This window comes from Triturus cristatus, chromosome 12 (genome assembly GCF_964204655.1).
Source record: "Triturus cristatus chromosome 12, aTriCri1.1, whole genome shotgun sequence".
Lineage (NCBI taxonomy): Eukaryota > Metazoa > Chordata > Amphibia > Caudata > Salamandridae > Triturus > Triturus cristatus.
In genome coordinates this window covers 8,560,212-8,583,135 of record NC_140595.1, presented here as the reverse complement: position 1 = coordinate 8,583,135, position 22,924 = coordinate 8,560,212, and the positions used below count along the sequence as shown (strand labels likewise).

Sequence of the window (22,924 nt, the reverse complement as noted above, 5' to 3'; positions counted from 1 at the left end):
ACCAGGTTACCTACACCAGGTATGCGTAGTGAAGTGACTTCGGAACCTGCCGTAGACAGCAATGGAAGACTTCAAAGAAGATGCCTGTGGAATAGATTGCGAAGTAGTCCGGTGGAATCCAAGAGGGGATTGTGGAAGTGAAGAACCTGCAAGCAGAGGGGACAGAGTCTATGCCACTCGAAGGTGATCAGGAGGCCTGGAAGCACAATGCCCACCGAAGTCGGGAGGTTCAGGAGTGATGCGTGTGACCTTGACTCTGCAGCTGTGTGGACCAGGCGATGCTGAGGAAGACCAGGAGCCGTGCACGAGCTGTCCCACGTCGGATGTCGGTGTCTAGGTGGTTGGCAGGAGCACCAACAAGGCTTGGTAGCCGCAACTGGCGTGGAAAATCAAGAGATGCTGTCGTTGGGATCAGCAAGGTCCAAGGGACTCAACAAGTGCAGGCGAGTCAGTGCAGGCCCCATGCAAGCAGGGGAGCCCACTGAAGCAAGAGAAGACGCTCGAGAGAACCCGCGGTCCAAAGGCACAGGAGTCGCAAGAGCACCTCGAGCAGCTCCCCAAAGATGGAGGCCCACGGTCCGGAGGATGTGGTGAGGATAAAGATCTTGGAAGGAAGAGGTGCTGGAGCTTCTTGTAGCGCGAAGATCTCTGGGATGCAGAGCCAACAAGCCTTGGCAACGGCAAGTTGACTTGGTGCACAGGGGTTCGATCCCAGAAGCCGCAATGAGGGATACTGGCCTCAGCATTTCAGGGAAGACAGGACAGGCCTCTAGGGAGCCACAGAACTACCACTTGTGTTGCTGAGCCTCGGGATGTCCGTGGAGCGTCAGGGGCAGCAGACTGGTAAGCTTCGTTGAGGTGCCTGCAGATGCAGGGGAGTGACTCCTTCACTCCAAGAGAGATTTCTTCTGGTGTCCTGGATGCCCAAGGGTCTGTTGAAGATTCTGGCAGAAGCACAGACATAGACAATCAAGAAGACTTGAAGGACAGCGAGACCAGGAGCAGCAGGAGTCTTCCTGGGTCCAGTCCCGGTGTCCAGATGATTGAAGAGTGATGTAGTTTCAGGGTCGAGTCTGGTCCCAGGACAAATCTGAGGACCCACTCACAGAGGAGCCCTTAAGCACCCTAAGGAAAAGGTTGGGACGACTCAGGGGTCCCTTCCAGAGGAGGGGCTGGACAGAGGGGAGAATACGGCCATGTCCTTTGTCCAGTTTCGTGCCAGAGAGGGAACCAAGGTTTTTGGAACTGGTTCAAACTGTAGTATGCAAGGAGGGCACCAAATATAGCCAAAGCAGGCTGGTGGCACTAGAAAGCGCCCCACCCTACCCCAGCCCAATACACCAAGTCCTGTCTGTGAAGTGGTCACATCTCCCTGTGACAGGAAACCTATTGTTCTACCTTACCCTGTTCGAGCTCATCTCTGCAGCAGGAGGGCAGAATTGTGTCTGTGGTCTGCAGCAGCACTAGCTTGCTGTCAGACCCTGAAAGGCTGTTACTGGGAGTACAGGGTGGTACCCCAAGAGAGCCCCCCCAGTACATGGTATCATACTTCCAACACTGAAATCAGTGTTGGGGTAGGATTCTAACATGTTTGATACCAAACATGACCAGGTTTGGTGCAGCAAATATATAGTTAGACATCTCGTAATGGCTGATGTCCACTATAGGTTTTAAAATGGCTGACCACACTTACAAACCCTGGAGAATCGACTCCTGGGTTTGTAGGGGTGTCCTGCTCATGCAGGGGCACCCTCACACTTATAAACAAGCACGCTGCCTTCAGGACTGAAGGGCCTGCCATAGGGGTGACTTATAGGTTTAAAGTGCCGTGACATCAGATATAAGGACACTTATATGTGGCATGAGAGGTTCTAGCACCAACTCACACAACCTGCAATGGCAGGCCTGCAGTCACAGTGTGAGTGGTCTCCGATGGGTGGCATAATACGTGCTTCAGCCCATGGGTGGACCCCTGGTGTACCTATGCCCTGGGCACCTTAGTACCATATACTATGGACTTAAAAGGGTACCCCGGTAGCCAATTGTGGAGGTTCTAACATACTTACCATGTCAATTTAGGGACAAAGCACAGAGACTGGGGCCCTGGTTAGCAGGATCCCAGCACACCAGGTCAAAAACACACTGACACCAACAAAAAGTGGTGGCTACCGTGAAAGCAGATGCTACTTACCTACATTGACGAACTGTTTGAACGAAGAAACCCACAAATAAAAATCCTTTGTTCTCCCAACTGTGTGGTCACTTTAATCCGGAGTTGATTTTGCTCAGAAGAGACCGAGGAGCATGTGTACATCCGCGCTGTAGGTGGGACCTTTGGATGAGCGAGTCCCTGAGGCCAGGTCACGGCTGGTCATGGTCTGGTCTGGCAGACCTTGGGCTACAGTTCATCTGTTGTTAGAGGAACTGCAAAGATTGATCTTATGTTTCTGATGATCGAAGCAGGTCTGGGTGAGGTTTATTTATCTGCGTAAGTAGGGTTGGCGTCTATGACTTCGCTGGTGTTCTCTATCGTGGTCCAACCATGGGGGTGAGGGTAGCAGGGACGGATGCGGTGCCATCTGGTGTCATTTTTGTTATGTCTGAGTCGAGCTTCAGCTCCTTGGCATGCACGGGCACATCTCCATTACCCAATTGTTTATGCCCTCAGTGAGGGGAGGAGAGAGTGAGCGCCGCTAATGGGCTGAGATAAATGTGGAACTGAGGGGGTGACTGTCGGTCCTTCAGCCAATAGAGAGCAGAAGAGAGAATTGTGCCAATTAATGTTCTGCTTCTTGATCGATTATCGATGGAAGCAGTGGAAGCAGTGGGATCATTTCAGAGCCAAGGTCTGGATTCGGGAGCCCGTGGAATCCATCGATCAGAGTGCCGTGGTCCATGGTGTCAAGGGCGCCTTGAAGTCTGAGAGTCTGAGGAGGGGGCGCCTTTGGGTCACGTGGCTGGGAAGGGTGCATCTGAAGCCAGGCTGCCGTTGTTGGGTCCAAGGAGCAGGGTGGGAGTCACTTGTAGTCTTCGACTGGTTTTAGGTTCTGTGGGGGTCTCCAGAGAAGAGTCGAGGATGTCCAGGTGAGCGGTGGACATTCTCTGGGTGGACCCGAGTTCTTGCGGGGAGGGGATGCAGGTCACCTAGGGTGCTTCGGCTCTTTCATGTAATAGTTGCTGAGGTGAACTCGGTGCTGTCTCTCGAGTAACTGTATCACATGGTGGATACGGAGAGGCATTTGAGGGTGTAAATTATCTTCGCTGTGTGTATGATTTTGGAGAAGTGGTCGGCTGTAGCTCCGGAGAGAGGTTGGAGGGTCATTTTCGGCTGTGCTTTATTTTCACTGTGTGTTTCGCAGACCTGGTTTGCTAAGTTATTGCACAGCTCTTGAGTTGGCTGTGTTGTTGTTGTTGTTGTTGTTGTTGTTGTTGGCTGTGGTGGTGTTGTTGCTGCTGCTGCTGCACACCCTCCTGCCTCTTTCACATTCTGAATTCTCTTGAAGAGTTCTTTCCTTCGACTCTTTGCTTGAGATAACCTGTCTGAGTGACGGGTTTGCGTGTTTTTCTGTTCAGCTACATGCTAACATTTCATTTGCATCTTGTCATTCTGCTTATTTGTTGAAATGTTTTTCTTTTGTGTTCACGATTCTCATTTTTTGGTTAGCGCAGCTGCCTGGTTTGCTAAGACTTCTTGGAGACATTCAGAAAGCTTCCCTGGGAGTGCATTCCGCCCCTTGCTTACCATTGGCTGTGTGGTTTGTCACTCACAACTGCTTGCTCTCTATTCGCTGGCTCTATTGGTTTTAGGCTCTCCAGATAAAGCTGGTCCCTCCCTTGCCCAAACCCTATTTACTATATCCTTCCACCAGTGCTTGGTTTCTGTAAACGGGCCTTTAAATCTTGTTCTTATCTTGTCACATGTGCTGGGCGTTCAAAGGCAGCGGTCGAATGTCAGGCGCCGTCTTCCTGGGAACTTGGTCTTTACTTTTCTTTCTCTGACTTCAAAGCGAGAGGATTTATGTGACAATCCTGCTGGTTACTGGGGCTGTGCTTGAGGAAGGCTGCATGATGTCATTTTTTTTATAGCTTGTAGTTCACAAATTGAAATGTCTATAAATGAACTGTGAAGATATTTCACAATTAGAAAAGCACAAATGAAGTACATTGCTTTGTTAATTCTGAAGTGTGGTGAAAACAAATATTTTCATACGATCAAAACAAACAAATCAAGACACTTGGTGATGACATTTACACACATTATCATTTGTGCGCTGTGTACTTTTATCAGTAAAAACTGCATGTCTGTGCAAATGCAATGGCCATTTCAATTGAAGATGTGTTGTCTGAAATGGCAGTGCACTACCACACCATGCATACTAAACTTTACACCAAGCCACTGCATTCTGCACCACTCCACCCTACATCACTCAACTCCACACTGCGTCACTCTACTCTACGCCATATCACTTTATGCTTCTGTACTCTACACCACTTCACTCTGCCATGCACCCTACCCTCCACTACTCTGCACTCTACACTACTCCACTCCTCACCACTCTAATCTGCAACACTGCTCTCTACGCCACTACATTCTACACCACTTTACTCAAAACCAATGCACTCTACACCACTGCCCTTTGCGCAAATCGACTCTGCACAGCTGCACTGTACAACACTTTACGCCACTCCACTGTATGCCATTGCACTGTTCTTCATTCTCTTCTACTCTGCACCACTAAACACCACTGCACTCTACAACAGTCTACTCAACACTGCACTCTCTGCCACTGCACTTTATGACACTGCACTCTACCTTGCACAACTCCACTTCACTCTACACCACTCTACTCTGCAACAACACTGTCCACCACTGAACTCTATGCCACTCTGCACTGCATTCTACTGTACATCAATGTACTGTACGCCACTAAACTCTACGCCACTCTACTCTGCATCACTGCACTCTGACACTGCACTCTACTGCAATCCACTCTAAGCCACTCTAATCTACTCTGCACCACTGCACTCTGCCACTGCACTCTACTCTGAAACAATCTACAGTACGCCACTGCACTCTACGCCACTCCATTACACTCTGCGCCACTACAGTCTACCCTATGCCATTCCACCCTATTCTGTGCCACTGCACTCTGCGCCACTTTACTCACCCATTACACTCTCCCCCACTGCACACTATGCCAATCCACACTGTATGCCACTATCCTCTACTCTGCCACACTCTACTGTACACCACTGCACTCTCTGCCACTCCATTACACTCTGCGCCACTGCAGTCTACCCTATGCCACTCCACGCTGTGCCACTGCACTCTATACCATTTCACTTCGTCACTTTATTCTGCACCAATCTATGCCACTGCACTCTACGCCTCTTTATTCTACTGTGCACCACTGCACTCTACACCACTCCAGGCCACTCCCCTCTATTCCGCACCACTCTATCCCACCTTACTCTGCACCACTACAGTCTGTCACTACTCTACCCTGCACCACTGCACTCTGAAACAATCTACTCCATGCCACTGCACTCTACTCTGCTTTATACCACTCAATGATGTGCCACTCTACTTTTCGCTACTGCACTCTAAGCCAATCACCTCATCACCACTGTACAAAAAACCGTGCACTCTACACCATTGCACTCTGTTAATTACTCTGTAGCACTGCACTCTATATCACTATACTCTACACCACTGCACTCTATGCTGCTACACTCTGCGCCACGCCACTCTAATATATCTGCACTCCATACCACTGCACTCTACACCACTCTACTCTACCCACCAACACTCCATTCTACCCTGAAACATTGCACTCTGCCACTATCTACTCTCCGCCACTGCACTGCACGCCACTGCAGTCTACTCTGCAGCACCCTACTCTAGGCTATCGCACTCGTCCCCACTGAACCCTGCGCCACTGCACTCCTAACCAAAGCCCTCTACGCCAATCTTTTCTCCACCACTGTACTGTACGTCACTTAACTCCAGGCCACTCTACGACACTCCAGTCTACGATACTCTACTCTGATGTTCTACTCCATTAAACGCTACTCCACTCTATGCCACGCTACTCCACACTACGACGCTCTATGCAGCTTCCTCTATGCCACCCCATGCCACTCTACTCCATACTACTCCACTTTATGCCACGCTACTCCACACTACGACGCTCTATGCAGCTTCCTCTATGCCACTCCATGCCACTTTACTCCATACTACTCCACGACACTGTGCCACTCCGCTCTGACACTCTACTCCACTGAAATATACTCTTCCCCACACTACTTCATAACACTCTGCCGCACGTCACTCTCCTCTACGCCCTTACAGCGTGGCTATAAGATATCGAAGCGCTAATGGCTCTTCCGTAGGCGAGACCTCGTGGCTTTGCCAGTGCTTGTTCCTTTTCATGTTGGTACGGTCAGCGTTGTACAGCTGTTTGACTTCCTGGGTTAGAAATAACCCGTGGGTGCGGGTCCCTCGCCTCTTTCAGTGGAGCATCGGTCTCTTTGCCGCCGCTGCTGCGCCGCCTGTTTCCGAGTCCCTGACTTGAATTTTCTGTAATAAAAGGGATATATGAAGGGCCCTCTGCTTGGGGCTGGAATGCAGTTCGATTGATTTGTGTTTTCTTGTTTATAAGGAATTGGAGCTTTAGAGCCCGCACCCCCCCCCCCCCCCCCCCCCCTCGGCAGCAGAGGGAGGTTCTTATGATAAATGACCCCCTGGGCTGAGATGTTCACCTGGCCCAGGGTACCCTCGTCTCCTGCACGCCCTTGGCATGGAGGCCTTCGCCCCAGGCTCTGCCATGTGTGGGCACCACCCCCTGAGCTGTGATGTTCACCTGGCCCTGGGTACACAGCTGTGCTCACCCTCTGCACGCCCTGGGCATGGAGGCCTTGGCACCAGGCTCTGCCAGGTGTGGGTACCACCCCCTAGGCTGTGATGTTCGCCTGGCCCTGGCTACCCAGCTGTGCTCACCCTCGTCTTCTGCACGCCCTGGGCATGGAGGCCTTGTCACGAGGCTCTGCCAGGTGTGGGCACCACCCCCGGGCTGTGATGTTCGCCTGGCCCTGGCTACCCAGCTGTGCTCACCCTCGTCTTCTGCACGCCCTGGGCATGGAGGCCTTGTCACGAAGCTCTGCCAGGTGTGGGCACCACCCCCGGGCTGTGATGTTCGCCTGGCCCTGGCTACCCAGCTGTGCTCACCCTCGTCTTCTGCACGCCCTGGGCATGGAGGCCTTGTCACGAAGCTCTGCCAGGTGTCGGGCACCACCCCGTGGGCTGAGCGCCCAGGGAAGGAAGGCAGGTTTGGGAGCTGGGGCGGCTTGTTGTGCCAGCTGCAGACACTGCTCCGGTGCCAGCTGTTGAAGGCATCACAGGTGTGAGACGATCAGGCAGAACCCCTGGCGTGCCCTCCCCAAGGCTGGCATCTGCACCAGCCTGGCATCATCTCACAGGCCACCGTGATACCGACCTCTGCCCCAGTCCTATCGTTCCTTCAAAGCCGCCGCTGCGACAAGATGCTCAGAAAACAGGATTGCAGACTCCTGCATGGATGAAGCTTTGAATACTCACCCAGAAGGAATGACTGAACACTCACCCTCGAAGGACTGCTTGTCCATGGATGAAGGGTTGAATACTCACCCCCCCCCCCCCAAAGAATGACTGAATGCTCACCTCCTTAGGAATGTCTCCGTGCTTGTACGTGGATGAAGGGTTAAATACTCATCCCCGAAGGAATGACTGAGTACTCAGCCCCAAAATAATAATGACTGAATGCTCACCCCGAAGGAATGACTGGGGCTTGTCCATGGATGAAGGGTTAAATATTCACCCCCGAAGGAATGACTGAATGCTCACCCCCGAAGGAATGACTCAGTGCTTGTCCATGGATGAAGGGTTAAATACTCACCCGCGAAGGAATGACTGAGTGCTTGTCCATGGATGAAGGGTTGAATACTCACCCCAGAAGGAATGACTGAATACTCACCCCCGAAGGAATGACTGAGTGCTTGTCCATGGATGAAGGGTTAAATACTCACCCCCGAAGGAATGACTGGGGCTTGTCCTTGGATGAAGGGTTGAATGCTCACCCTAGAAGGAATGTCTGAATATTAACCCCCGAAGGAATGACTGGGGCTTGTCCATGGATGAAGGGTTAAATACTCACCCGCGAAGGAATGACTGAGTGCTTGTCCATGGATGAAAGGTTGAATACTCACCCCCGAAGGAATGACTCAGTGCTTGTCCTTGGATGAAGGGTTGAATACTCGCCCCCGAAGAAATGACTGAATACTCACCCCCAAGGAATGACTGAATGCTCACCCCCGAAGGACTGACTGAGTTCTTGTCCATGGATGAAGGGTTAAATACTCACCCCCGAAGGAATGACTGGGGCTTGTCCATGGATGAAGGTTTAAATACTCACCCGCGAAGGAATGACTGAGTGCTTGTCCATCGATGAAGGGTTGAATACTCACCCCAGAAGGAATGATTGAATGCTCACCCCCGAAGGAATGACTCAGTGCTTGTCCTTGGATGAAGGGTTGAATGCTCGCCCCCGAAGAAATGACTGAATACTCACCCCCAAGGAATGACTGAATGCTCACCCCCGAAGGACTGACTGAGTTCTTGTCCATGGATGAAGGGTTAAATACTCACCCCCGAAGGAATGACTGGGGCTTGTCCATGGATGAAGGGTTAAATACTCACCCCCGAAGGAATGACTGGGGCTTGTCCATGGATGAAGGGTTAAATACTGACCCCGAAGGAATGACTGAGTGCTTGTCCATCGATGAAGGGTTGAATACTCACCCCAGAAGGAATGATTGAATGCTCACACTCCCGAAGGAATGACTCCGTGCTTGTCCTTGGATGAAGGGTTGAATACTCACCCGCGAAGGAATGACTAGCTGCTCGTCCATGGATTAATCCTGGTCCGCGGGGGAAGCTTGCACATTCACCCCAGGACACTGACATTGCCTTGCACTGCGCCCCCACCTTCCTGTGATCACTGTAAGCCCCCCCCCCCCCCCTCCATCATATATCCTTTTCAAAATGCTCCATTATTTCTTAAATGAAAAACTGAAAATGTGTCTGGGAAGATTGGAGTCGGCGGCGGCTCCCGGGGGAGCTGCCGATGTTAAGGTCTGCCGAAGGGGGCTTCCAGGGGGGCTCGGGCTGCATCAGATAACACGTGTCGTGCGGTGTGTGTTCGAGAGCAGACTTCTTAACGAGAGGTAGGCCCTGGGGTGGTGGAGGGGGGGGGGGGGGGGTGGGCGGCAGCTAGTAGCATCAGTATGCAGCGCCTGGCCTGGACTGTGAGCAGCAGACTGCAATGCCAACGATTTTATAGCGCTTTATACCCCTGGCGAGGCAGCGAAGCAGGTTAGCGGACTGCGTTGTATGCGCCAGACTTGTATTGGTTGCAACAGTACACAAGGTAAAGTGCTGCATTGCATTGTAGCTATAGCGCTTCATATCACTAAGAGGTAGCGGAGGAGCTAGTCTAGAACGGTGTCTTCTGTTCTGCGGGTGTCTGTGCGATTTCACTTTAATAAAAGCATTGACCCTTGACAGGAACAGCCCTGTGGGAAATGCACAGCGCCTTGAAGCCCCAGCGCCTGGTTATAGTGAGCAGTGAAGCGCTTAAAGCGCTGGTGCGGCGAGTTCCTGTCTTGTTGCTGCTCTTTAGATCCTTTGACCCATTTCGGGGTACGGAGAGCACCTCTGAGGAGCACGGGGCAAAGGGGTATGTATTTATTTGTGGTTTTTTATGCAGCGCAGACATGTCCCCGAGGCATCGAGGCGCTTCACCATAAAGCCAGAACATATCAATAACAAATTGACAATATGACTTAAAGCATTTTTCTAGACACCCCCCCCCTTCCCCCCAGCCTCATCCACGTAGAGAGTTTACTCACTTGATGCACTCACTCTGTGGCGTTTTCTGAACTTACACCCGAGATCGAGGGGGCATTTGTGCTGCATACCCCCGCCCCCTCCTTCCATTCGGTTCCTCTGACGCTCCACCCCTAAAGGTGACGGGCCCTCACCTGTGCTTTAGAACCTGAAGTCTGGACTGAGGCCCCAGCCTGGGGGGTCACCGGTCTCTCCTTTGACCTGAGCTCCCCCCCCACCTGATCCCTCGTGAGGGACACCTGCCTCTCCTTTGAGCTGAGACCCCCCCCCCCCTCCCCCAGACCTGCTCCCTCGTGAGGGTCACCGGCCTCTCCTTTGAGCTGAGACCCCCCCCCCCCCTCCCTCAGACCTGGCCCGTCGTGAGGGTCACCGGTCCTTCCTTAAAGGCGAGGGCCCGCCGCAGACCTGGCCCCTGCTGGGGGTCACTGGCCCCTCCTTTGAGGTGAGGGCCAGCCTCAGACCTAGCCCCTGCTGGGGGTCACTGGCCCCTCCTTTGAGGTGAGGGCCCGCCTCAGACCTGGCCCCTGCTGGGGGTCACTGGCCCCTCCTTTGAGGTGAGGGCCCGCCTCAGACCTGGCCCCTCCTTTGAGTTGAGAGCCCGCCTCAGTCTGGCGCCTGCTGGGGGTCACTGCCTGGGTGAGGGGGTCTCAGAGGTAGGTGCCTGGGTGAGGGGGTCCCGGAGGTAAGTGCCTGGGTGAGGGGGTCCTGGAGGTAAGTGCCTGGGTGAGGGGGTCCCGGAGGTGGGTGCCTGGGTGAGGGGGTCTCAGAGGTAGGTGCCTGGGTGAGGGGGTCCCGGAGGTAAGTGCCTGGGTGAGGGGGTCTCGGAGGTGGGTGCCTGGGTGAGGGGGTCTCGGAGGTGGGTGCCTGGGTGAGGGGGTCTCGGAGGTAGGTGCCTGGGTGAGGGTCAACGGCTGAGTTCCTTTATAAGCTTATGGAACCCTGAGGTAACTACCAATATCCTTCTCATGTGCACCAAGGATATGTTATTCCGTATAATTAAGGTTGCTGGTTTTATGGTATTTATTTTTTAACATTTCCTTCTGTATTTATCGATATTTAGTTTCTGGCTACATTATCAGTATCCGTACATCTGAGGTTTGTAAACAAATACAGTTGTAACTTGTATATTTCCACATTTATTTATCTGATAAATGTGCCGTCAGACTTTGATGTCTGTCTTAGGCTGCAAAGTTAAATATAATAAATCAATACGCCGACATGAAAAGCATTATGCCACAAAAGCATATTGAGATGTGGAATTATTCATGGAAATCTCATCCTGTTTTTAAACTCCCCACGCTATCCATCCGTACAGCGATTGGCCTTTAAAACATGGAGGACGGCGACGAGAGTCACTCAAGGCGAGCCTGGTTATTTGTATTTTTACGCTTTTAAAAATAAATGGAAGCAGGAAACGCACTGTTTTCTGTCTGTATTTATCTGTAAAAATCAGTAAAAAACGAAAACTGGGATTCTAACTTATAATACATTGCGACCTCATCGCCTCTCCACAAACCACTTAAATCCTTGGTCTCCAGCACTTTGAAATAAGAGAAAGACCTTGAAGAATACAAATAGAATCTCTAGTGCAAAGAAAAACACTTTAAAATAGCTGTTGGGTATTAGAATAGGTTTAATAGAAGTCCAGTTTTTCAAAACAAGTTTCAGTAGCTTGGAATGTGTAGAAACATACAGAAAGATTCTAACTTTCCTATAATTGCCCAAAGAGTGTTGCCATAAATATCTCCTTTCTGCTTGTCACTGCACAGCTAGAAAAAGAAAGCAGAAGAAAGAAAAGCCCCATATTGGTTTTTCTTTCTTTAAGCAGCTGCTTTAATTATGCCCTGTGACTTGACCTGCGTTTGCCCCCGGCTGCAGGCATGGTGATATCAGAACTCAACTGTAGTAAGTCATTACAGCCGAGTTCTGGTGTCTTTTCTTGGGAGTGCTACAAGTTGCCTATTATCTTGGAGTTAGAGATGGGCTTTGAATGCGGGAACTTCAGAATCCATGAATTATATGCACGTAATGGGCCTTTGTGCACTAGGCAGCGCCCTAAAATTTAATCTCTGGCACTTACTTTGAATGCAAGACGATAACGGTGATGTGGTTGAAGCCATTAAGGTGTGTGGGGGAGTAGATGTGCAGTGCTGGCCCCTTGGTTTTGTCCAAGAGTCCAGTGAAATATCATTGCCCTAGTGGTGATGTGTATTGACATTCCTGGCCACCAGGGTGGGGGTGCGGCTTGAGAACCAAACTAACCCTGGACTGCTGGTGCAGAAGGGCCTCTACTAGCCATTATTGGCCCCGAGACGCTTCATTGTCTTCAATGGAGCGCCCAACATTCTAGTGTTGTAATAACATGTTATACGTCACGCAGGATTAGGGCCCCCATTTGTTGGTTGCTTGTCTAGGGGCTGAACCTGAGAAGGCCAATCCTAAGGCAGAGGGGGCGGAGCCTGGGGAGCACAGAGGACCCTTGCCACTACACTCACCCGCCACCTGCACCGGGCACGAGTAACCTGGCAAAGCCCTGGCAACATTGCACATGACCCCCATGTGGCTCCTCCCACACTGCTCCAGACCGCCTTCTCTGAATCACAATGTCAATCATATTTGTCCATTTTGTTGGTTTGGGCTGGAGTGGGCGGCGCATTCTTTAGTTGTTGAGGATTGAAGCCCCTCTGCTTTTCTTCACAGTTCATTCATTACTTATGAAAATGAGATCTGACGTTAGTTTGGGCCTCGGATATATGACTTGTGATGAATCCTCTGTGTTAGTTGTAACTTTAATGTCTGTAACACAATAATTCTATGCAGATAAATAAAAAAAAAACCACACAGAATCCCGCCAGGACGGTGCCAACCTCAGGCCTTGGCATGGGGAGGGCGCCCTAGACATTGGCACTCAGGCTCCTGTGGGCTGCTGCCCGGCGGGTTGCACGATTCTGTTCACACGATTCTGTTCACAAGTGTGCATAGTGCAAGAGGCGGCCCCGCTGTGGTGATTCAAAGCGGCGAGAACCTGGATTCTAGGGTAACATGAACTCCTTTAATGGGGGCGTCATTCTCGCACGGTGTGACGCAAGATGTACTCGGGGTTACATAAAGTGCTGGGCATCTCTGCTTCCTCTGTGGTGTTTTATTTAAACTGTTCCATCTTTCTGACTATGAAAGAATTATGTTTTCAAAGAAGCCCCTGGCGCAGACATTAAACTTAATTAAATGTAAAAACTTTTGTGTTACACTATATGTGGTGCCAGCCTTCACGCCCACTCCCTTGAGTGAGGCCTGTCTGCCCCACCCCCGCTACCACCGGAAAGTACCGCAATCGAGTACTTCCGGGGTGCGCCGGATGCAGCAGTGGGTGAGAGTTCAGCAGTGAGCACTTCCGGAGGCAAGCAGAGGATTGTGCCAGACTCAAGACAACACAGTGAGCAGCTGAATCAAGGTATGTAGGCCCAGCCACATCAAGCTAGCAGAAACAAGGGGCACCCTGTATTCCAGGGAACATGCGTACTAACGACAGACTCAAAAACAGTGTGCCGCTAGAAATGATTAAAATGATCTTAAGCGTCATCGAGGAACCACAACGTGTGCCATCCATGCCGTCTCAAACAGTAAACATGAGGCACATAGAAGCAACAAGAACATTCCTTTATATTTTCCGCATATTCTAGATTCATGACATTTAGACAGCTCAGAACCTAAGAAGGTGCCCCTGGTGACGCCGCAGTGCTGCCCCACGGTGCTCGAGTCACTTGCCAACACATTTTGTGACCCTGGTAAAGAGTTTGAAAATACAACTGAGGTAATGTTAACTGGGTTTTTGGATATTATCGGAGTACACCAAAATTCCATGGCCAGATTGATTCCTGTTTATGTCCTGAAGAAGAGCCAGCTTAAATCACTACGAGTGGTCGAAACGTCACATTTTTTGTCCTAACCATTTCATACAATATTGGACGCTATCAAATCCTGTACGTCTATTCGTCAGGATTCCAATAAAAATATGCCCCAGTGGTTGGGCTTGTCCTATGTACTGTCTGCGCACTGTGTAATTTATTGGCTATTTTTCACTTCCACTGTGGCGTCAACAGAAGCACCTTCTCATGGTGTGCACTGTCTAAATGTCATGGACCAGGAATAGGGCGATGGAAAGCTCACTCTCCAGTGTGGTTAGACTGCTCTGGCTTCTCTAAACCAGGCGGTATTGTGGCTTGGTGTATGTAATAGGACTTTTAGTGTTAGTAGCAGTGCATTGGTCGATTGCTTCCAGCGTCTCTATGGCGGGGGAGGGTCCGGCACTGAGCGGTGCAGACATTACACGTTAATAGAGATGTTTGTCCTGTCTGGAACCAACTGACAGATCTGGTTCTGACTCTTCAGAAGGCTTGGTCCAGACCAGGATGGCCAGGTGAGAATGCCTCGGGGTTAAGAATGAGGTGTATCCGTTGATGGCTTGGAGACGGTGCCGTTATTAACCAGATAGTGGCCAATAGGCATTTCAAGACCGAGTCTTGATGAGACAAGTCGATTGAGCATCATTTGATAATCGAACAGATGAAGTGTTGAGGTCTTGGAGACGGTGATGTCCTCATCCAGGGAGTGGGCATTGGCCGTCGCCTGGGAACGGGAGGGACGCAATGTTGGGGACTTTGAATGTGAATGTCCCATGTATTCAGATGTCGGTCCAAGATGTCAGGTGGTGTTCTTTCTGCTTGTGAATTCTGTGTTCTCCCTCCCCTTAATATTTACGTTGAGTGCTCTGTTCATGTCTCCGCAGAACCCTTTCCACCTCCGTATGGACACGAGGAGCTCGACCGATGCCTTGATGGATGTGCTGGTCGACGTTCTCCAGACCAATGGTTGGGACGAGCTGACCCTGGTCACCTGCTACACCTGGGACACCTCTGGATTATTGGGGTTCTTGACCAGGAACACCGGATTATCTCTGAGGGCCGTCCTCAGCCTTCACCTGCTCGACGAGGCCGGCATCGTCCGCCATCTCCAGGAGCATTTCAGCAGCATAGGGGGGCTGACCAGCCCGCTCCTCTTGTTTGGTTGTGATGCCCAGCGCTCGGGGCTGGTTTTCAGGACCGCCAAGGACTGCGGCTTGACTGTGCAGGAGTTCCACTGGTTGATCGGGTCCCCCCTCAACGTTGAGGAGCTGCAGACCGAAGGCCTGCCCTTGGGACTGCTGGCCTACGGAGAGGTCAACAGACCTTCCATGGAGCAGTTCATCCAGGACGCCATCGGCCTGATCACGCGAGCCATCTCCGCAGCGGTGAACGTCCGGCCCGACCTGGCCCTCATCCAGAACATGGTCAACTGCTACGACAAGCACAAGTGGGGAGAGTCCTCCGGCCGCTACCTCTCGGGGTGAGTGTCATGAGGCGGCGCATGGCCTGCTGCCTCAAAGGTGTCTGTATAATGTTACATAACTGCGCAGATGACGTCACAGCCACACGTAGACCCGCCCACTGCACCCACTGATGTTCTTAATGAAGTCAGGTGGACTGACATAAGGGTCCAGAGATAACATGTCCCCACTACACACATTCCATCACAAACTCCTCAAAACGCCAAAGGTTGGGAACCACTAGCGCTTGACGCAAAATGCTAGATATGGAGTTTAAAATATTAATTTGCCCTCTACGCCATGGCCAACTCGTTACCTATATTGGTCATTTCCCCAGTTTTTTGTTTCTCTACTGTTGTTTGAAGATTAGCCCCGATAGCCAAAATCTGCCCCTCTGCTCTCCTCCCACGCGGAGCCTTCCACTCTCCTGCCCCCCCCCCAATGAGGCTTGACTTACCATCCCCCACCCCTCCTCCCGCCCCCTTGGTGTAACCCACCTCCTCTTGGCATGTACAGCCCCTCCTCCAGCAGGGCCCACTGTTAAACCCCAACTAAACCTGCCTGTTGTTTTGTGGCTAGCTTTGCACTTTATAAGTCACATGTACATATATAGATACAAACATTTCCAAATGTCGCCACTCTGAGTTTTTACTCTCTCTAAATAATGCTGCCCCTTCCAGGGGATTGATTGAAATGTTGTGGCCGTGTTTGCAGCGAACGGAGATCTCTGTTCTTTCATTTAAAAGCGCCATGGGCGACGCGCTGTTCCAAAGATGTAAAATTAAATATTAATTTCGTAGTGCGCAGAAATCATTGCTACAACACCCTAAGGCGGGAGAGACTGGCAGCCTTAACCACCAATGATGATGCAGCAACACGTGCGCGTGCAGGGACCCTGAGAGATCCTGACGCTAGAAGGGTAAAACTGGCACGTCCATTCTGTCACCGTGCCCCTTCACATGGGTGTAAGCCTGGGTCCCGCAGCCTCTGGGTGGGACGGATGCTTACAGTGTCTCCAGCAGCTTGGTACCCTCGGCCTCTTGTACTGAGGGGACACCTCAAGCTCATCTGGCCTTGGGCCCTCAAGAAGGCTGCCATCTTATGAGGGTGTGAACAATGGCCCCAAAGATGGCCTCTACAAGGCAGCCATCTTGTGAGGGTGGTAATAATGGCCACACAAGATGGCTTCCTTGAGGAGCATGGAATTCTGGGACAGGTGGTCTCCTTAATGTTTACTGAGCTTGGGCCTTCAACAAGGCGGACATCTTGTGAGAGAGTGATGGGTGAAGCTGGAATACAGTGTTTGAGCATTATTCTATAAAATGGATATTTTGTTATCATAGGATTATCGTGAGAGGCCCGAGTGTTGGTGGTCAGTCGACAACCCATCAGCAAATGCTGAAACTTTCTTGGAGAAGTAACCTGATTTCCAGAGGACTGAAAACACATGTGTTTGCCTTAAGTGGGGCTTGATATCACCACAGATATTCTCCCATTACAATTGTTTGCTTCAGAAGCCTCTTGCTACCGGTGCTGGCCAGTGCTCGAGAAGACCGCGCCTCTGCTGATGTTTGCAGCTGCCTACGGGGTCCGAAAGGAATGGTCACTTCTGAGTCTGAGATGGCTTCAAGGCACTGGCTTCTCTTACAGGCAGGGCCGGCTCTAGCACTGGTGGCGCCCGGTGCGACAATAATTTTTGGCGCCCACACACTCCATGACCGCCTCCTCAGATTCTCTCGCTACCACCTGCAAAAGTGCCCCTCATCTCTCCTATCATAAGTTATTACTAAACACAGCACCCCCTCCTGAAGTCAGGGCCCCCTCCTCAGGTCAGCTCCCAGTGCAGCTGCACCAGGCGCACTGCCCTCAAGCTGGCCCTGCTTACAGCAGAAGGATTGTCTTCGGCCAGAACTTCTAGACCTGTATTTGTAGCATCCCTCCAGCGTTAGCGGGGTGTGACCTGACACATGCTCTAAAGGAAAGTGGGGGACCCCAGAAACACGAGCAAGTACAAGTTGTTCATCTGTTGTCAAATGTAGACTGTTACAGCACAGCATGCCTCGCCAGAAAAAAGCCACTTACCTTGACTTACCATCTCTCACCGGGGGATCGTTGGAAGTTGTCTGAGAGGCCGAGGGAGTTTCAAAATTAAAACAGTTCAGTCTTCGGGAAGCCCCCACAATAGACCAGGAATCCGAGGTTGAAGTGAAGGCGTTTTATTACCAATTAATATTCAGTCCAGTGCATAAGCGTATCAAGAGAATATTAAAAGTCACAGGATTACAGCGGGCAAGCTGAAATATCGCAGTGGGTTCGCTCTCACTGGGAAAAGACATGCAAAACTCGCAGAATTACAAATAGGCGTCCCTTCAAGAAACGCCGATTCTCTCTCCGAAACAAGAATACCTTTCACAGCTCATCTAATCAGGGCTCTAAGTTTAGAATAAGGATGGTTTGCAGAGTGGGGCCTCCAGGAAGTTCGGGCCTGGGAGGAGGTGTCAGCACAGTGAAGACGCCAGTAGAGGTCCCAGAATTGGAATACGTGTTTAGCACGAAGTTTCACACTTGTAAGAATAAAGAAGCGGAGAGGTCTGTACCCCTCACAGTCCACGGAAAATCCGCTCTGACGTGTAACCGTGAGCATTAATTAAACAGACAGAGACTCCAAAAACAGTTGTACCTCTCCTCACCCCACCAGGAACCAATCATTCACTTCTCGTGTTCATTCACAGCATCCCTCGAGTGTCCCATCCCACAGAACGTGGACAGGTACCGCGACCTGCATAGTCCATGAACAGGAGGCGTCACCTGCTCATCAGGTCTCCACGTTTCTTGCCAAGATGTCTCTTCTAAGGCCTTACTATCAAGAAACTAAAACAGACAACAAAACTCCTTTACTCCAGCCAATGAAAGCTTGAGAACGCACCTGCAAAAGAAGGAACACGCTGACCAGCAAAATACATTTCAGAATGAAGGCTATTGTGCATCTCAAATATATGATTATACATGCAACCCTCAAAATAAACATGAGTGAAAAACAGAATGCATGTTTACTTATGGAAATATAACTGGAAGTGTAAATATAAAATGTGAATAATGAATACATGTAAGTATTTTAAATGAACGTTGGTGCACAAGTTTATAAAACATCAGTTTCTAAATGGTTAAATTTCAATAATGCGTTTAAATGTTCACACATGTTAATATTATTAAGGCACACATTAAATATAATGTCAAATATAAACGCATAATTGCGCATTGAAAACGAGTGAAGGGCGGAGTCTGAGCTGTGCTGCTCCACCTGTAACAGTAGTTTTGCAATTTGAGAATATTTAACTTTCACAAGCTCTGCCTTAGTCCACCATCTAGTAGGGGTTAGCCACAGACAAAGCATCTTGAATAAAAAACACTAAGGATTTCTTTGGGGGGCATTAACAGTAGCTCGAGCCTAGATACCCACAGTTGTTTTCCTGTGTTCCACCGTGAGCTGATGGGACATCAAGGGGCCGGTTCACAAAGGGAAGTAGAGTAAATACACGTGTATATTCACTACTACATCAGGTGTAGCTCTACACGTGTTTGCTGTTCACCATTCCACTTGTACATTTACACCTAGGTGTCGTCTTACGTTTCTCCATCCCCTCAAATCACAGTGTTGGAGGTCTCTGCCACTGTGGTGGGCCTGTCCCTATGGGAAAGTTTAGGGACAATTATTAAAGTTTATTACTCTTTAGAAATATTTTGATGTATAGTATAACTTTAAATTAACTTAAGATATTTATTTTAATCTATAACTAATAAAGCACACTGACCCCTCAAATGTGTATTTAACAATTAACTAAAATATATTTAATTTATAAACAATACTTTAAAAAATCCTTACTATCATTTTTATTTAATATGTAGTATATTCCTAAAAGGCTGTCTTTAAATTAATTTTTATTTCAAAGAATTTCAGTTGAATGCATGTTTTACATTAAGTGTATTATTAAATAGAAAAGATATATACGGTTTTATTTTTATAACATGTAAACAAATTACATGTATAAATGTTGCGATAATTAATTGAACACTAGTTTCCATGGGGTTTTCTTGTAATAATTTCCCTACCGCCATTTATTTCTACGGGAGTGTGTTGCAGTTCCTGTGACTGGCCTTGTGTAGTGCTTGACTTTCTCAAAGGCTGCACTGGAGTACATTTACTACGGGTTGTCACCTTGAGGGCTGTAGTAACTGTAATAATAATAGTAACTTATGAATTGCAGCGGGTTTAATCTTTTTTTACTGAGTGATTGAATTAGCGTCGTCCTCCCTAAACCTCTCCATATCCCTCCCTAAATGAGTCCCATTTTGTAGTAAGTATTCCCCATTTTCCAGCCACTCCCACTTGCCCCTCCCTCATTGGCTTCAAAGGTGTGCACGTAGGTTTGCGGAGATCTCTGCAGAGAAATGATTGTGGCGGCGGAGATGCTCTGCCGCATGTTTATGGTTCTACCGCATTACTACTTTATGTACTACAAAATGCAGTTTGTGAATAGGCCCCCAAGACCTTAATCAGCTCGCCCTCCGAGCGGAGGATAATGCTGGCCGAGGAACTTGTTGGATCTGCCGAAGACAGAGTCTTAGCCTGCAAGCGGCTCATCGATCGCGGGGCGCGAGGCTCATGGGCGGCGGCGGGGCCCGGCGGGACCTCGCGGCTTTGACACCGTGAGCAAGGGCTGCGCAGAGGAGCGCGCGAGCGGCCTGCACGCGCCTACGCGGGAACTGCTTGGGAGACGCAGCAGCACAGAGGGCGCCCTGCACGCTGCAGCGTTAGAAACACGTTTACCTTTCTATATGCTAATGCGGATGGATGCTCGCACCGGCAGGGGGCAGCGCTGATACGGCAGGCAACAACCCGCCAGCCTGGACACTGCCCAGAGAGGATTAATGGCCAGTCAGCCCCTGGAGACTGACCAGCACAGGGCCCATTAGCTGCCTGTCAAACAAGGTAATGGGTTTGAACAATTTGTGGTCTAAAAAAGGGAAATCTATCTTAGTGAATTCAGGAATCGTTGGATTGTGTTTTTAATCAGTGTAAGATGAGTTGCGAGTTTGCCCTGTCTTCATATCTTTAAAGTAACTTCACTGTAACATCAACAGCAGCTCTTTGACCTAAACCGTGTGCCGTCATGTTTCACTGACCGGCGACTGCGTCAGTTCAAGTGGTCATTTCCGGTCCGGTCTCGCCTATATTGCCCAAAAGAATGATGTAATCACCATTGTATATAAATGTAAACCCGCCCCAGACGCTGTCCGGGAAACGAGCCCCGCCCCTTAGCAATGGTTTCCTGCATCGAGCCTGCTTTAAAGCCCTCACACAAGGGCAGCCAAGGGGACAGACGCTTGTAGAGAACATGATTTGCCCAAGATCAAACCGTTCGGTGAAAGAGAAGGACCAACGTCTCAGTGCAGCGCAGCTTGTTTAAGGCCTATATATTTGAAAGTAATTGCCTAAGAGCGCTCAATTTGTTTTCCATGTCCCCCATTTCTACTGTTTACAACCACTACATCGTGGCCTGGGTGAGGGTGTGGGTGGTCCTAACGGCAAAGCAATGCAGCTGCAACCCCCCCCCCCCCCGAAATGCCACTGCTCGGGGGCGCTAACCAGGGTGTAATCCAGCGTGGGCCAGCATTTTGTGGCACAGTTAAAATCGAATGTCAAATATCTCAAGTTTCAGAACAAATCTTACTTATTTCACCACATCAAGGCTGACGTCATGAGATGTACAGGGTGAAGAGGTGGATAGAGGGAGGGGGTGTAGCAGCACCACCCTGACCCCAGGCAGCACAAGTTAAAGCCCTCAGAATGGGGAACACCACATCCTCTAGAGCAGTGATAGCAATAGTTCTGGCTTACTTCAGGCTGTTTGAAACAAAGGTACTGATAGCCGCGGAGACCAGTCAAGGCTTACTGCACTCTGTAACAAAGGTACTGATAGCAATAGTGAGCAATCAAGGCTTACTGCACTCTGTAGCAAGGGTACTGATAGCAATAGTGAGCAATCAAGGCTTACTGCACTCTGTAGCAAGGGTACTGATAGCAATAGTGAGCAATCAAGGCTTAATGCACTCTGTAGCAAGGGTACTGATAGCAATAGTGAGCAATCAAGGCTTACTGCACTCTGTAGCAAGGGTACTGATAGCAATAGTGAGCAAATCAAGGCTTACTGCACTCTGTAGCAAGGGTACTGATAGCAATAGTGAGCAATCAAGGCTTAATGCACTCTGTAGCAAGGGTACTGATAGCAATAGTGAGCAATCAAGGCTTAATGCACTCTGTAGCAAGGGTACTGATAGCAATAGTGAGCAATCAAGGCTTACTGCACTCTGTAGCAAGGGTACTGATAGCAATAGTGAGCAATCAAGGCTTACTGCACTCTGTAGCAAGGGTACTGATAGCAATAGTGAGCAATCAAGGCTTACTGCACTCTGTAACAAAGGTACTGATAGCAATAGTGAGCAATCAAGGCTTACTGCACTCTGTAGCAAGGGTACTGATAGCAATAGTGAGCAATCAAGGCTTAATGCACTCTGTAGCAAGGGTACTGATAGCAATAGTGAGCAATCAAGGCTTACTGCACTCTGTAACAAAGGTACTGATAGCAATAGTGAGTAATCAAGGCTTACTGCACTCTGTAGCAAGGGTACTGATAGCAATAGTGAGCAATCAAGGCTTACTGCACTCTGTAGCAAGGGTACTGATAGCAATAGTGAGCAATCAAGGCTTACTGCACTCTGTAGCAAGGGTACTGATAGCAATAGTGAGCAATCAAGGCTTACTGCACTCTGTAGCAAGGGTACTGATAGCAATAGTGAGCAATCAAGGCTTACTGCACTCTGTAACAAAGGTACTGATAGCAATAGTGAGCAATCAAGGCTTACTGCACTCTGTAGCAAGGGTACTGATAGCAATAGTGAGCAATCAAGGCTTAATGCACTCTGTAGCAAGGGTACTGATAGCAATAGTGAGCAATCAAGGCTTAATGCACTCTGTAGCAAGGGTACTGATAGCAATAGTGAGCAATCAAGGCTTACTGCACTCTGTAGCAAGGGTACTGATAGCAATAGTGAGCAATCAAGGCTTACTGCACTCTGTAGCAAGGGTACTGATAGCAATAGTGAGCAAATCAAGGCTTATGGCACTCTGTAACAAAGCTACTGATAGCAATAGTGAGCAATCAAGGCTTACTGCACTCTGTAGCAAGGGTACTGATAGCAATAGTGAGCAATCAAGGCTTACTGCACTCTGTAGCAAGGGTACTGATAGCAATAGTGAGCAATCAAGGCTTACTGCACTCTGTAGCAAGGGTACTGATAGCAATAGTGAGCAATCAAGGCTTAATGCACTCTGTAGCAAGGGTACTGATAGCAATAGTGAGCAATCAAGGCTTACTGCACTCTGTAGCAAGGGTACTGATAGCAATAGTGAGCAAATCAAGGCTTACTGCACTCTGTAGCAAGGGTACTGATAGCAATAGTGAGCAATCAAGGCTTAATGCACTCTGTAGCAAGGGTACTGATAGCAATAGTGAGCAATCAAGGCTTAATGCACTCTGTAGCAAGGGTACTGATAGCAA

At 49.7% G+C, this 22,924-nt stretch overlaps 1 protein-coding gene across 1 annotated transcript in view; it reads left to right on the top strand.

Moving 5' to 3' along the window:
* The window catches only part of GRIN3B (glutamate ionotropic receptor NMDA type subunit 3B), a 187,229-nt gene that overhangs the window by 23,117 nt on the left and 141,188 nt on the right, over positions 1–22,924 (top strand). Inside the window, exon 2 of the mRNA XM_085638494.1 lies at positions 14,730–15,325. Coding sequence (XP_085494620.1) covers positions 14,730–15,325 — 596 coding nt within the window. The remainder of the gene's footprint in view (positions 1–14,729; positions 15,326–22,924) is intronic.